The sequence below is a fragment of the Netta rufina genome (genome assembly GCF_964035555.1).
Source record: "Netta rufina genome assembly, chromosome: 9".
Taxonomy (NCBI): domain Eukaryota; kingdom Metazoa; phylum Chordata; class Aves; order Anseriformes; family Anatidae; genus Netta; species Netta rufina.
In genome coordinates, this window is record NC_140132.1 from 16,172,255 (window position 1) to 16,187,764 (window position 15,510).

Consider the following 15,510-nt stretch of genomic DNA (forward strand, 5'->3'; position numbering starts at 1 on the left):
GCAGGCTGGAGAGGAAGCATGCCTAGAACCATTCTGCCAAATCCATGCCCTAACACCTCTACCCACATCCCAAACTCCATCCCATGTTTGTAGAGGATTCCCATTGTGCTGACACACAAAAAGAAACATCGAGGAGAGTGCTCAAGCTCTAGCTCCTTGGATCAACACATAATGGCAAAAGAAAAAAAAAAATACAAAACTCATTGAAAAGCACCGATCTTGGAGATAGGACATCTGCTTCCAATTAAAACCAAGAAAAATCTGTCCCCCTGTCCTCCTCCAGCCCTGCTCCCCTCAGGAAGGTAGCTAGCCAGAGGAAGGGGGAAGAGATACTTTCACATTCTTCTTGATTTAAATGATCTCAAAAAGGGAGGCTGCCACAAACACATGAGCCAAGAGAAAGTCAAGCACGGTCTGTGTTAAAGGTTACCTCCCTTGAATTAGACAGTTGCTTCCTAAATGAATTTACTCACCATCACCTCCTGGTTGCTTGTATGGGTTGTACTTTGGCTTGGGGGCAACAACGGGTGCAAACTTCTTTGGCGTCTGCTGGGTGGACACCGAGATGCTGGGAGTCCCAAAGGCATGCGTGGTCTCCATCCTCGCTGTGACGTGGCCAACAGGCTCGTTGGTACTCTTGGGTGGCAGCCAGGACGGGTGGGACATGGTTCAGATCTGAGGAGAGGCAAACAAGGATCAATCGCACATGCATTAGGAGTTTAGGCTGGGGAGCTAACAATTGTAAATTTTGCTAATTTGTTAAATTAAACCCACAAAATATGTAACGTGATTAACCTCTGCATGTTTATCTTTAAGCACATTGGTCCCACTGCACAGGAATTCAGATCCGAACTTGCATTTCTTTCTCCAGTTGGTTGGAATTACTGATCAGCTCCTTGCTGGTGTCTGCAAGAGTGTTGTTATTTTCCTCTTCTTACCAGAGTTGAGGCAGGCTGATACCCCGGAGGAGCCCATCACTCCCACCATCTATTCAGCACGATAGCGATGTATTTGCCTTTCCCTGTTAGGCTTTTGTGAGTACATTAACGTAGAGCACTGCAGGTGCTCTGGGGACAAGTGTCATTACAGGCAGGCAGACACACTTCCAAAATACACCTTTAGCACTTTTCAACATGTCATTTGTGGCCCCAAATCCCACTGTCGTTCATTTAAACTTTTAAGAAAAAGGATTTCAAAAGCAGCTAATCCTTCCTGATGCCTCCATTTCTGAATGCCCAGCTTAAGATATTTTAAAAGCACGTCAATTTTGAAAAAACGCCAGGATTCCAAAACCACTGACAACCAGGCTCCTTTTAGACATCTCAACTTGTGTAACAGAAAACAGAGGCAGCCCAAATCATTACTTATTTATGAAAATCTTGGCTTCGGTCTCTTTAAAAGCCTACATCACTTTTGAGAACTGGACTCAACGCTGCTGAAAATATTGCCCATAAAAAACCTGTTTGTAATGGGCTGACCTGCAATGAACAAGTGCTTTCCACTGCACACAAGCCACAGCCGTTGGGGAGCTGCGATGGTCCTACAGCACCAGCACGTTATGCCTCTAAGCTGGTTTTGAGCTGTGGTGAGGAAATAAAGACCCCAAACGGACAAAAGCCGCTGCTAATTTTGGAGCCCTTGAGTGCCCGTCACTTCTGCCCGTGTCCTGCTTCGGTGCTGGGACTCGCCAGGGCTCTGGAAACCAGGCACAGCTGGGACTTGCTCTGGAAAGATTTGTTTAGATCAGAAAGGCTGGAAAAGGATCAGTGCGAGAGACAGCACCGGGCCAGAGAAGACATTAGCTGACTGCTGTTGCGTAAAAGCATTTCCAGCTGGGCACGGCAGGGCAAAGCAAAGGCACGGCTGGATTTGCAGAGGGGTCTCTCGCTGCTGCCAGGGCAGAGATGCTCGGGAGTCCCAGCTCTGCTGAGCGCGGCAGCACAGGGCTTTAGTGGCTGGTGCGAGCAGTCCTCTGAGGTCAGGGTGGGGAAGATGAATGGGGACAGATGAAGGATGGCCTCTGGCAGATGTACACCCCCTCAGAGTGAAATCATTACCAAGCCCCACAGTGCAGCAGCTCTCGAGCTGTTCTGACACAGCTCTGTGGTCACGCATGCAGCCATCTATTTGAATGTCTCACAGGGAGGCATTTCCAAAGCTGAGAAGTGCAGCCACATATAGCCAGCTGTAAAGGTCAGTGCTTAAAATCTGAAAGCAAACGCATGACTGATATTGTCACCTCCGCCACGTCCCATAAGACAAAGAGACCGAGGAGATCCTCACTGATATGTGGGGGAATGCAGGGCCACCTCCTGCCTACCTGCGCATGTTCTTGGTGCCTCGAAGTGAACACTTCCAGGCACACGTCCATGCACACACGCTTCTTAGAAACAAGTAACATTGGAGCTCTGCAACCAGCCCCCAGGATTATATGGAAAATTTAGGCATGAGGAAGTCACTTCTGACAGTGCATTTAAGTCTACCTAGGAAAAAAAAAAAAAAAGAGATATCACACTTCATTTCCCCTTTCTCCTAATTTGGGCTCAGGTGTCACTAGAAATGTCAAGACCAAGCAGTTGGGGTTTAGGTACGGAGCTATTTTGCCAACTCACCCTGGCTGGCAAAGCATCTGCCTCCGAGAAGCTTTATGGTGGAGCAAGATCAGTTGAGTCCTTTATTGAAGAAGCAGATAAGGATTCTTGGATTTGAACCAGAAAAAGTAGTCTGATGGACTCCTATATGGACAATGGTGCCCCAGCAATTTGCTGTTAGACAGTAATGCTGAATCAGTGGGGGGCAGAAGTGGGAAAGGAGCAAGGTCTCCACATGGGGCAGTACCTCCAGCTGACAGCAATGCTTGTCAAACCGTGTGCCTCTTCTAGCCTAAGACTCCTCCAGGTAACAAGCTTCTTACTGGAGGAGTCATTTCTCCTTAAAGCCTGCAAAGAAAAGCCAGTCCCAGTGTCTGACCCAGCACTAGGAAATGGACAATTTGTGGTCATTTTCCACCTCCTTCACTCTTTGTGTGCGAGAGGAACCGCCACGTGCCAACTATCAGCCCCAGCACTCCCTCACCATGCAGCTGGACTGCTCGTGGTCACAGGTTTTGCAATCCCTACCGCTGGAGGATGAGCAGGAGGCCACTGGTGCCAGCACGGAGGGACTGGCTCAAAATGAAATGAGTGGAAGCGTGGCAGGGGCACCCTGGAGTCAGACAACCATCGAAGGCCGAGCTGCAAGGATGCATCATTCCCTCCCACATACGGCTGCCGGCCAAGCTCACGATGACAGTGCAGAGCATCATTCTGAAAGCAAGAAGTGAAAGGCAGGTCCTCCCCGCAGGGCTGCAGAGGAAACCAGCCGTGACGGGTGGGCCGAACCACGCTCCCGCGGCCTGGTACTTCCCGTTACCAACACCAGCCCTGTCGGACCACGAAAATGACCATTAAAGCACGGAGATTGACCTATCCTGCCACATCTTCCTCACACGTCATTCAAAGACGTAAAGGATGGCAATACAAGTCAGGCAACCCTCAGAGCAGACAGCAATGTGGGTGCTCAGCCTTAGCAGGACAGCTCTGAGCTCTTCTCTCTTACCACATCCGAAGGTGACTGTACCTAGCCCATTGCTGCAAGCATCCTGGAGTTTTATTCTGACAGGTTTTCAGCCCCTGGTTTGACATCTCGTATGAAAGATCATCCCACTGTAAAGAGCTCCCCCAGACCCCTGGCATTACCTTCCCACTGATTCAAAGCAAACAAACAGCACTAACAAGATGATCATCATTCCTGCCCTGGCAGCTCCCCAGTTCTTCCTAACCCACCTCCCAGGCAACGTGCCTTGGTTCCACTGAGCTCTTATGGTCTGCCAGGTTGGTGGCAGGGCCGGGTTGAGAGATGCAAGGAATATCTGCTTCAGCAGGCAGGTTGCACAGTGCTGGGGACAACCAACCAAAAGGTGACATCCCAAGGAACGAGCTTAAAGAGCAGCCTGTTCTGACGGGCAGTTTGGGAATGTGCAGACCACGCTGCTGTGACTCGGTTGCTGACTGTAAGTTGGCATGCAGCTCCCTCCCAGCTACCCTCTAACACATTTGTTTTGGCGGCAGTGGTGTATTCTAATTGTTTCCCTGTTAGCCTTTCTATTCCTCTTTCTCCCCCTCTCATTTTCTGTTATGTATTTGCTGTCACTCGTTTTTGTTATCTGTGCCTTGACAATGTTTTCAGCAACTTCCCTTTTCCTCGTCTGTTCCAGCCCCAGCCTCGATTAAATTTAGCCAAACTACTTTGCAGAATGATGAAAAAGGAAAATGAACTAACTTCTTTTTAACAGCTGAAGCTGAACTTCTGGGTTTGTTCTGTTCTCCCCTCAACGTTTTTAATCTTTGCAGTGCACATGACTGTGTACCTAGGGTAAAAGGCCAAGGGCAAGGCAATCTAAGGGTCTGTGGCTTTTTAAGGAGCACAGCACCCCATCTCCCTGCAGCCTCCTCCACAGTGGTGCACTCCGGCTAATTTAGACAAAGCAGTCAGTGCTCCCTCACCATTTCCCACAATATTGCCTATTTTCCACCAGAAGCTTCTTTGGAGCAAAACAGATTAACATTTTTTGATGTAGACAAGTAATCAGAACAGCACAGGAAAACCTGTCTTACTCTAAACTTACTCTTATCTGTGTCACTGCCTCGGCATCGTTGTGCTTCCTGCACTTGGACGAGAAACTCCAAAAGGTAAAGGCAATGCTCTTCTGCATGGATAGCAAACATGACCAGCAAGAGTAAAGTGTATATTTCACTTTTGTCTTAGGAGTGTTTCCTTCTGAATATATATATATATTTCTGCCAGTTCTACAATGAATAGTGTAGTTTTCAGAAGTTTCTAGCTGGGTGTGGGATGTAGAAGATTGCAAAAGTTGGTGACAGCAAGAAGGCAGAAGTCACTGAGAAACTCAAAAACTACAAAGAACAAAGCTGCATTGGATGTCGCAGGCTCAAGAGAGGTAAGTAACAGGAAAAATGCAATGAAGGGACCATCAGGATGGATGGATTGGGGGAACCCAAGAAGCAGGACCAGAAGAAAGATCCTGGGAGCATGCACACTGGCAGGGGATGATGGAGCTGTTAAAACAGCCGCATTGCCCATGTCTGTGGGTGAATACAAGCTCCTCCTTCAAGGTTAATAGTGGCTGGAATGAAAAACCATCAGATCCAGTATGAATCACCAGTTCTCCAAAAAAACAATTCCCCCACTGGAGGAAAGTGACTCTCATCAGCCTTTTGCTGTCCAACCCAGCTACTGTTACTCCTCGTATGCCAAATGCAGTGCATTAAGGGCCTGATCCCTCTGCTGCTCCAGTCACCAGTTGGATCACAGAGCTCTCAGCGAAAAGCTGAGGTGCAGGCTAAATCTCTGGTTGCCTCACATTTCTGCTTCAAGCAATGCATTCGTCAGGCACAGCTTCCCTTCAACGAGTCCCCTCCCAGCAGATCTAGCCATCCAACATTTAATACCGCCTGTCTGGAATGATCTTTGTCATCAGAGCCTGGGACCCGGGGAATCCTCCCACAGCAGCTGTGACCTCTCGTTTCCCAGTTTGTGCCCTATTTCCCTCTGTTTTGTCTGAAGTCTTCTGCATTTCTGCTTGCCTCTCACACAGCCACCCTCAGCAGTAACTCAACAGGTCCTTCCCCAGTCTGGCTACTTTTTCCTGCGACTCCTTACGCCTTGGCAATAACACTTCAAACCAAATTCACAGACTCACCCCATAAACTCCCCTAAATCTTCTTTCTGTCACCACTTTTGAAGTCCTGTTGACCATCTCGTCTAGCCCTCCTGCGTGTTGAAGGGTGTTGAACTCCACCCAACTCTTTTTCCGTGAAGCTTTGTTGAGCTGAAGAGTATTTGTTAGAAAGTATAAGCAGTCTCTACTTGAAGAATGCAACCAATGGAGAATCCACCGCAACACTAGGTAAATTGTTTGGGCAAGCAATTAAGCACCATAATTATAGCTTCTTCTTTATGTCTGGCTTAAATTTATCGAGCTCCACTTCCAACCACAGGATTTTGTTACACTCCTCTCATCTGCATTACTGACCTCCTTAGGCAGATCCTCTCAGAACACAGCCAGGTCTTTGGTGAAATCAAATTAAAACATTTAAATTAAGTATCAATTAAATACACCGTTAAGAACAGACTTCTCTTGATTTACTCGTGTATTTACTCTGAACTCTCTTCAATTTTTCAGCAACCTTTTGTGAAATGGTGGATGCTAGCATATGACCATTTTTTCAAGAATGATAACTAAAAATGGAAAGGGTAATACAATGAATAATATCAAAGACAAAAACCATACTGAATTCAGCCGTGGCTGCCTGAGGTTCTGTTACCCTTCCTTCCTTGGAAGCAAGCATTAGTCATCATCTGCTTTTGGAGGTAGAGGATAAGACCGGACTAACTATGATAAATAACATTAAGAGCAAAGAGTGAAATCACACTGAATAAATAAGGAAAACAGCGTGCTCTGGTTCTATCATTAGGACAATCTTAATGCTGTAAATTTAGAAAATTCTAACCATGAAAGCACACACTGCAGCAGAGGAACTGGAATCCACGAATCCCAAGATGAGACCACACTATCTAAAAACATCAGACCAGGAATATCAACAGAAGATAATGCCAGGCTAATAAAATCCTGACAAGGCTTTTTTTTTTTTTTTAATGTGTTTTTTTTTTTTTAAAAGCACATAACGGCTTGGTTGTTTTTTTTTTTTTTTTGCTTTTAATTACAGGATGTCATTCATCTTTGAGAAGCAAAGGTAAAACAGAGGGTTCCAAGTCAATTTAGCCTGCTATCAGATAAACAATGGAAGGGTAGAGTACCAATTTGTCTATTCTGAAATTGTTAGTACATTTGTCTCTGAGGCAGGCTGGCTTTCCTGTGATTAGACTGTTACCCAAATAAATCTTCATTTCATTTTCATATTTGTAACACGGACCAAATACTCCTTGGATGTTGATGGGCTTTGCCAAGACTGAAGAATTTGTCCCTGAGTTAATTAAGCTAATGCTATGCAGTGGGTAGAAACAGTGTTTAAGAAAAAACGAGGAACAACAGTCTGTTCTTCCAGACAGTCCGCTCTGTCGTCCATCCTACTCCTTCCTAAATCCACTGGCTTGATCTAGACCCATAATGTTCTTAGTATCACCCATGCACAGTTAACCATCAGCCTTAAGGCCACGGGGATGACAAGATACGGGGAGGCCAGTACTTTGTCACTGACACAAGACGCAGCTGGAAACCAGTGGTTTCTCTCGGATGCAATTCAGGAAGAGAATGGAGGCCTCTCCTCCGCTGGATGAGCAAAGTTCATCTCTATGGGCTTACAAGAGCTACATGTAGACAGGCAGATGGCAATCTCCCCATGCTCCCTTCTCTTCCATCCACACAGCAGGACTCAAAGAGAAAAATTCTGGCTTTACTTCATCTTCCAGAAGAGTTTTAAAGACAAGTTCTAGCACTGAACCAAGGAGACATCCGTCCTGATGAAAAACCGTGCCACACATTGCCCCTTTCAGTCACAGGTACAATCCACAACACTCAACATTTCTACTCTTCTTTTTTTTCCCCTCCTGAAATTTCCAAAAGCAGAACCCAAACGCTCTGCTGAAATACAGTTCTTTGCTTTGTCCTTATCACCTCCACTCCACTAATTATCCAAAAGCAGTAATTGAGGCTGACCAGAGAAATTTGCTCTTTATAAACTCCCAAAGCTGCTTGTTTCTCTTGGCATCGTTCCACTCTGAATGTTAAGTTAATTTATTTCTCCATTTAGGGCCAGTGATCTCTAGCCATGAAGCTTTCCTGCTTCTTGTGGTCTCCAAAAGAGGACATAATGTCAAAATTCTGGTCTCATTAGAGGGCTTTAACCAAACATAGGAAGTACCATAGCTACTTACAAACTCAGCCCAAGCCCTCTTGGGATGTCTTTCCCATATGGTGCTATTTATCCTCATCAATTTTACATCATACGGGAAATTATGTGATTTGGGGAAATTGTGATCCCTTTTGAACCCCCTTAATTCTCGCTGATCTGCACAACATCTCACAAAGTTTAAGGCCTGTAGCACTAACCAGCCCAAAGAAGCTCCTCCTTCAGATGCTGCCAGTGGCAAACTGACTTGGGTTCTCAAACATCACATCAGCAACCAGGAGAACCGAAAAGCCACAAGAACAGCTCTGAGCACTGGGATTACTGAGGGGGATGACGTGACCCCAGTCGCTGCTTAGCAGCAGAGAGCTAGCAGGAGTCAATGAGCCCAGTGACCGTCTTTTTAAACCTTACACAAAAAAAAAGAACAAAACAACAAAAAACAACAAACTGATGCACATGGACTCGAATTTCTTGGGGCAGATCTCTCCCTGAGATTAATTTCTTTGCTTGCATATATTTCGCGCTGTTTCTGGACATTTGTTCGTGTTTTGCTTTAGTCTTTTACAGCAGCTGTCAGCTGGAGCAAGTTGAAATCTCTCTCTCCCCTAGACCTAGATTTTCTTCCAATTGCTTGGATAGGGCTGGGTTTTGTATCCTCAGCTCAATCCCCTTAAAAAGAAAAAATTTAAAAAAATTGAAATCTCTTCTTCAGTTAAACGGGGCTGAAAGCATTCAGCAACTTCCTGCTATGGGACATCACTAATGTAATCACAGGAATTAAAGGAGAAAGAAACCTAGTTAGAGCACTGCCTGTGCTGAATTATTCCTCGATTCATATAATCTAGCATCATCTTGCTCTGGCTTTAACAGCTTCAATCAAATTTTCATGGGATCCTTCGGAAGACCAGACTTAAATTCAGCGTTCGTCCTGCTTTGAGCAAGGGGTTTGCTCAGATGACCTCCAGAGATCCCTTCCAAAATCAATTATCAACACTTTAAGACCTGAGACTTCCAGCTACGGCTTTATCTGCCCTCAAAAGGGTTTACAGCAATATAGTTCTCAAATACAGACTGAGCCCATTCTTCTAACGAAATAACAAATACTTGGAAAATAACTTCTTTTTCTAACTTCTACAGTATCAATCAGGCGTAACAGGAAGATGGCGAGTCCATAGCAGAGATGGTGGAGATCTGTTAGAGATCTCTGCTACCAATGCTTCCTGCAGGTTAAAGGCACCAGATACCAACCCAACACCACTTTCATCTTACACCAAAATCCTGCTGCTGGGACAACAGCATCAACCAAAACCTTACCCCTCTCTAAGCTTCCTTCTTGGTTTGTTTCTCTCATATCAACCTCAAAGGTGGGAAAGGTAGAAGGGCAAACTAAACATAAAACTCCCTTTTTTCCCCCAATATAATTGCATTAGTAGTTTTGGGATTAGATGCAGGCTATTTGAATTTGACTGCTGCTGCAAAACACACCCATAAAAACTGATGAGCAAGATCTTCCTTTTACAGCCATGTCACATCCTGGTGTTGGATGACAAACTAGGCTTTAAAAAACTAATAAATTGAACTTGACTGGCCCATGTGCATTGAAACAAAGAGATAGTACTGGCTCCCTGGAGATAGATAGATCTATCTAATCTAATACAACTCTAATGACCGCATTACAATTTCGCCAGAGAGCAGGCTGATTTCTGACTCCTGTGGTATGAGACAATCCTCAGCAACTCCAAACACGATCATATTGGATAAAACGTTAATCCGAGGCCTTAGCTACTTGTGGTCACAACAAACCCCAGGGCAATTGCAACGGAGGAGGTAGACCTGGTGGCCTGCCCAAAATGCTTACTCAGACACAGCAAAGTTTGTGGTTGAACCTTGAGAGCTGAGCCAGGAGGTAGCTCTGAGCCAGGCAAATTTCTTCCAGTTCTTAAGCTTTTCTTCCTGGTAACTTGACCTACAAGTTTGTGAGGGGGATGCTGCACTGTCAAAGGAAAGTTTGAGATGGATGTTTGAGAATTTTATGTAGAAAACAAGGAAGGAAATACACTGATAAGGATAGCAAAAGATCAGGCAGAATGACGCAGAGATGTTACTGTGGGGAGTCTCAGACCATGAGCTCCCTTATACACACAATTTATTTTCAAGATCCTTTTGCCAAAAAAGTTGCCTTTATTCTTGCTGTGGCCCTACTCGTTGTCGTGCCTATGGTATAGCTCCATAATTGGGTTCCTACTTCAGCAAGGAGCTGCCAAACACAATAGAGCGTATCCAGCCGGTGCACACGTACTGGAATCAGGTCTACCAAGAAGGTCCCACAGAAGAGCAAAGAAACCAGAACAACACAAAAGATGGCAAGGTTAAAGCTTTTAGAGCAAACCCAGGCAGTTTGGATGCTGATAGTGCCTGTAAACAAGAAGGAACCATACGGAACTGGCGTTCAGCTCAGCAGCGAGATGTCAACAAGACCCCAGTGGGACCCAACAGGACCGTGGCAGCATATTGACACGGAGCTAATTGTATTAGCTCTGCAGAGAGCCGTGTGTACGGCTCAGCCTGGGGAGAACAGCAGGGACCTGAGCCCAGCAGAGAGGGGGAAACTGATAGTGAACACAGAAACAGAGCAGAGCTTGAGGTGCTAACCCAGCAAGGCTGGTGGGGGTGTAGGTACGCTACTGCTTATGGCAAACCCCAAGCCGTCCTGGAAGTCACAGCCTGGTGTATAACAAACCCTTGGATGCTTTCTTCTCCTTCCTGAGCACTGCACCAACCTGTGCCTCATTGTTGGCAGCTCAGCCCATGGCACCTTGCAAATAATCAGGGGAAATAGCCTTTTTCCTATGGAAAATCCTATATCCTAATACACAGAAGAGTGATTGCTACCAGATGGCTGGGAACTGATGCTGCAGAGAGATTGCTAATGGAAGCAAGATATCTGAGTGCCTGGAAACTGCAGGAAAAGAACACACACCCCTTTGTGCAAACAGTCAGAAAAAGACTACATTTCTCTAAGTTCACAACAGGTGATTTGACATTCTCAAGAGACCAGCACCCTAATGTATTCCTACCTCCCTTTTGCAACACAAAGCAAAATTAGAGATTAAAGTGCTTTCTTCTTTAAGAAACTGAAAGCACACGGTACTCTCAGGAAAGAAAGAGGATCTCTGCTGGTTATCGAGTCCTGCTTTTAGATAAGGCTTGACCTAACACTAGATAAGGCTTGCTGTGCCTTTGTCATTGAAAACCTCCAAAACGGAGAACCGAGGCTGGTAAATTGTTCAGGTGTGCACTATTTTCCCAGCTCTCTAGCTGAATCTCCCAATCCACTCTGTATATGCAGGGCATTTTATTTTGCCATTGGGACAGCAACGTTTGGCTCTGACATTGTTGTAACACCCCAGAGAGCGGCTGCAGGCTGCCATTGGGTCACTGTTGCCTCCTCTCCACCAGGCTAAGCAAACCCAGCTCCCTCAGCCTTCTCGCAGACCATGTGTGCTAGGACCTTGAGTCTCCCGCAGCCATCCTCTGGGCTCTCTCCAGCTCTGCAACACCTCAGTGAAACTGGAGGACTCATGACAGGACAGCAGCCTCACCAGCACAGAGCAAAGGGGAGCAATAATGCCTCCAGATCCCCCTCGGGTTCTCCTGAAGCAACCCAGCACACACTTTGCTTTATTTGCTGTCACAGCGTACAGTAGACTCGCATTTGATTTGGCATCCACTGTATCCTCCAGGTTCTTTCATCAGAGGCAGCACACAGCAGAATAGAAGGTGTATTTTGAGATCATGCCTAAGCCAAGGGAACCCCAGACTGTCCACGGACACATGGCTAGAAGAAGAAGTTATGAGGTGATGTTAGCTACCCCGGGCTATCCGCAGTAAGCACAACATGCAGCTGTTTGAGCAGACGGCTGCTCAAAGAGGGATGTTCTGGAACTGGGGGAAATGGGCAAAGAGGAACATTAAGAACTGAGGCAAGTGTGCTGACACTCCCGAGCACACCAAGATAAAGCTCCCTTGTAGTAGCTCCAGGGCATTAGTTCTGCTCTGAATAGAAACTGGGGACTGAAGACAAGTGGTCGGGATTTAATTTTCAATTCTGCTTTCAAACTCATCAAACTACTGAGGACCATCCTAGTAAGCTATTGCTCTTCCATGTCAGGTCAGTGTCTGCTCACTCAACAACTGCTGTGCCCCGAGCTCTGGGAGCAAACCAGCAGTTTGCTCCCCTGCTGAGCAAACCACGGGGCCAGCAACGAAGCTAACTCAGCCAGGCACCCAGGCTGGCCTCACAATTTTGCTAAAAAAGTGCAACATATCAAAGAAAAGTCATTCCAGGTGCTACACCACTATCACACCGGTGTCTTGTCATTTTGATGAACCACTTCAGCCCTTTGTTCCCTTCCCCAGCAATCGGTACCAAGCCTTGTGCCAAAGAGCTTCCAGCCGAGGGTGGTTCCCCAGCTGTGACATGGATGAGGTGGATCGTGAGCACAGGGAATTTTTGGAGGAAAGGAGGAACCAAACTTCTAATAAACCCAGAGCTGGCATTATGCTGCTGCGTTTGAGCCAAGGCCGGTGGCCGCTTGGGTTCTGTTTTCGGATGCTGCTGGGGCAGCTGGGCCACGTGGCTGGGCAGTGCACACAGCTCAGTTAATCCAATGTCCTCCAGCAGTTGCTCCTGCCAGCTCGCAGGTCTAAGGCAAGGCAGGTTCCCCCACCAGTAAGTGGTCGGAGGCATTTCAGCACGCCTTCGCTGTGTAAAGCACGTATTTCTCTTTCAAAGTAACGCAGTTGCCAACACCTTAATCATTCCCCAAGGACCTCCAACCCCACCAGCCCCTCTAAGTGCTTCATTACCTCCCGCAGACTCCTGCAGAGCTCGCATCCCAGGTGAGCCATATGAGCGAGGCTCTGTCAGCTAAAGAAAGCACACGGAGCTGCAGGAGACCAGAATCTGCAAATCAGGGCTAATGGCTTATCCATCACCACTCGTCGTGCCTACGAGTCCGGTCTCTCGCACTGCAAAATATCCAGGACAAAAAGGAAGACAGCAACAAGAAACCACCTCTGAGATTAGAATTATTTCAGGTTTCTTTTCATGACATCTCACGGGAGGGAAGACTCCTTCCCTTCTTGATGGACTCTTTAAGGTGCTATGGGGACCAGCCAAATAATGTAACTGAGGTACCTGAGCTGTGCGCACATCCCCAAAGCTTTCTTGTTTTTGAGTTAGAAACTGCTGCCTCAAGTTATAAAAACACCATGTTTTGAAATTGTATTGATATGTTCTTGGCACTGAAAAAAAAAATAAAAAACAAATAAATAAATAAAACTGCAAAGGCAACCAGTAAGGAAACTTGAGCTGCCCTTTGTTTCTGCAGGACTTAAAACATTAAGGGGAAAACCTAAGCAACAAAGTAAATTGATCTGTGGAAAGATGCAGTCTGTTAGGACTGGTACACGATCTGTGTTTTGAAGCTAGCTTGAGCATACGAAGGCATAACCAGTGCTCTGAAGCTCCTAGGCTGCTGCCATCAGGTTCCTGGAGATGGCCCTGCTGGAGACATCACCCTGAGGAATCACGTCCAAGGCACGTCCCTCCTTAAAGCAAGCAGCCACCAGGGACCAGCTTCACCTGCTCTCCGCACACAAGCACAGCCAGCTTCTCCTCTGCAGTCCACTCTAAATTCTATCACCCTCCTGATTTCCAGTTGAAGCGATGACCCAAAGGCTCTAGATGATAGAAGGTGGTTATTTAATCCTGCAGGGAACACACATGCATGCACACAGACATGCATACACATGTGCACATCACTTCTTTTTTTTTTTTTTCTCCCCGATGCTACATCGTTTGCTCAGGAAAGTGGGAAAGGAGAGAAACCAACAGTTGCTCACATGGATCAACACTTCCAGGCTCTCTCTTTTGCAGCTCATCTCACTCATACTTGTGGTTTTAACATGTGATTCGCATTAGGCCCCTCTGCTCGCCATTTGATGGTTCTGCTAAACAGATGTGAATTTGTTTAGTCACAGAGCCTGCTCCTTACACTGCCTCTTTGTAAAACAGATGGGCTTTTTTTTTTTTTTTTTCCTGTTCAGCAATATTCAGATAATGATCACACCCCATGCACAGGTTTGCCTGATGATTCTGGACGACAAGGCACAACACATGAGCACGGACATGATCACACTCGAGCCCTCTCCAGCAGCCAGGACACGGCAGGACACCATGGTACTGATGGACAACACCAAACCCCAACACCCAGCAACATCTCGAGAAGACCCCATATATCCCCGAGTCCAGTCCCATAACTTGAGGAAATCGAGTGATGCACAAGGAACCTAGGAAGGTCCAGAAGACACAGCTCCACCACTGCCCACCTCAAAGGATGTCCCCCCACGTGAAAGCTCCGGTGGAAGAGAGAGCTGAAGGGCAAGCTCCCGCAACGTTCATGGGGACATGAAACCAGGCGCATCTCCTGGGACTCCTCAGCATGGGGAAATAGCCTGGAAAAGCTATTCGCTCCCTGTGTGGGCATTCTTCTCTCTGCTCTGAGAGTGCCTTTGGCAATGGATGAAGCAGAACTGCACAAAGGCCCTCTCAGAGCAGAATAAGGCTGCCCACATGAGAAGTGCGCTCGGAATAGCTATTGCACTTTAAATTCACACCCTGGCTTTGTTTCACAATACTCCCCCTGTGCAGAAAGGCCCTAGGCTTCAGATTCAATTTCAGCCCGTATTATCGATAGCTGAGGACTGCTTCCATCTGAAGGCAGGACGCAGCCTATATGAGAAGTATGATTAGAGGGGAGAGGGATGAAATCCACAACTCCTCTGTGCTGTCCTGTACGTGGATGTGCCTCTGTACTGCTTTAATAACCGAACGCTGATGACTTCATCCCAGCAAATGGCCCTGCTCTGGGGGTAAATGATCTCTGCTTCACCACAGAAACCAAGCCCGGGATGTGTATACATGGCACACACAAATGTCATGCCCCCACCTGTGCAAGGATCTAATTCCTTTCCAAAAGCTGCAGTCCTGCCCCTCAGTCACAGCTCTGCCCTCCGTGCATTGCCCACCTGTTACGACGATGACCTCAGTTGCTACAAGAAGCTACTTAGGACGTGTATAAACTTGCCTCGGGGGGGAAAAAAAGAAGAAAAAGAAAAAGCTGTAAGCACGGTCATATTAAAATTTGGGTTATCTGGAGAAGGAGACTCCAGGTTTCAGAAGGGAAGCAAAAGGGCAGTTCTCTGCCTGAAAGGCACCCGGGACACAGCCACTAACAGCCCTCCCTCTGGGCCCTAACACTCAACATTTACAAGAGCAAAAAGTATACGTGCCTTTATTTTTTGTGTGACGGGCTTACAATAAAGCACATTAAAAGGCCAGAAGATATTAGGCAGTAAAATTTCCCTACAAGAGAAGACCGGTGCTGAGAAGGACAGCTGAGTCCTTGCAGGAGGACAGGCACTTCAACTACAAAGCACCTCGTGAGGTGCAATTTTCCTTCCTGTTAATGATCCAAACATTCCGCCTATGGATCATACGGCAGCATTTCACTTT

General features: G+C 46.7%; 1 protein-coding gene across 12 annotated transcripts in view; it reads right to left on the minus strand.

Annotated features, from left to right (window-relative positions):
• The window catches only part of LPP (LIM domain containing preferred translocation partner in lipoma), a 317,139-nt gene that overhangs the window by 201,232 nt on the left and 100,397 nt on the right, over positions 1-15,510 (minus strand). For all 12 annotated transcript variants that reach the window (XM_084292045.1, XM_084292042.1, XM_084292043.1 and 9 more), the window contains one exon: positions 474-675. In XM_084292045.1, coding sequence (XP_084148171.1) covers positions 474-666 — 193 coding nt within the window. In that variant the 5' untranslated portion in view covers positions 667-675. The remainder of the gene's footprint in view (positions 1-473; positions 676-15,510) is intronic.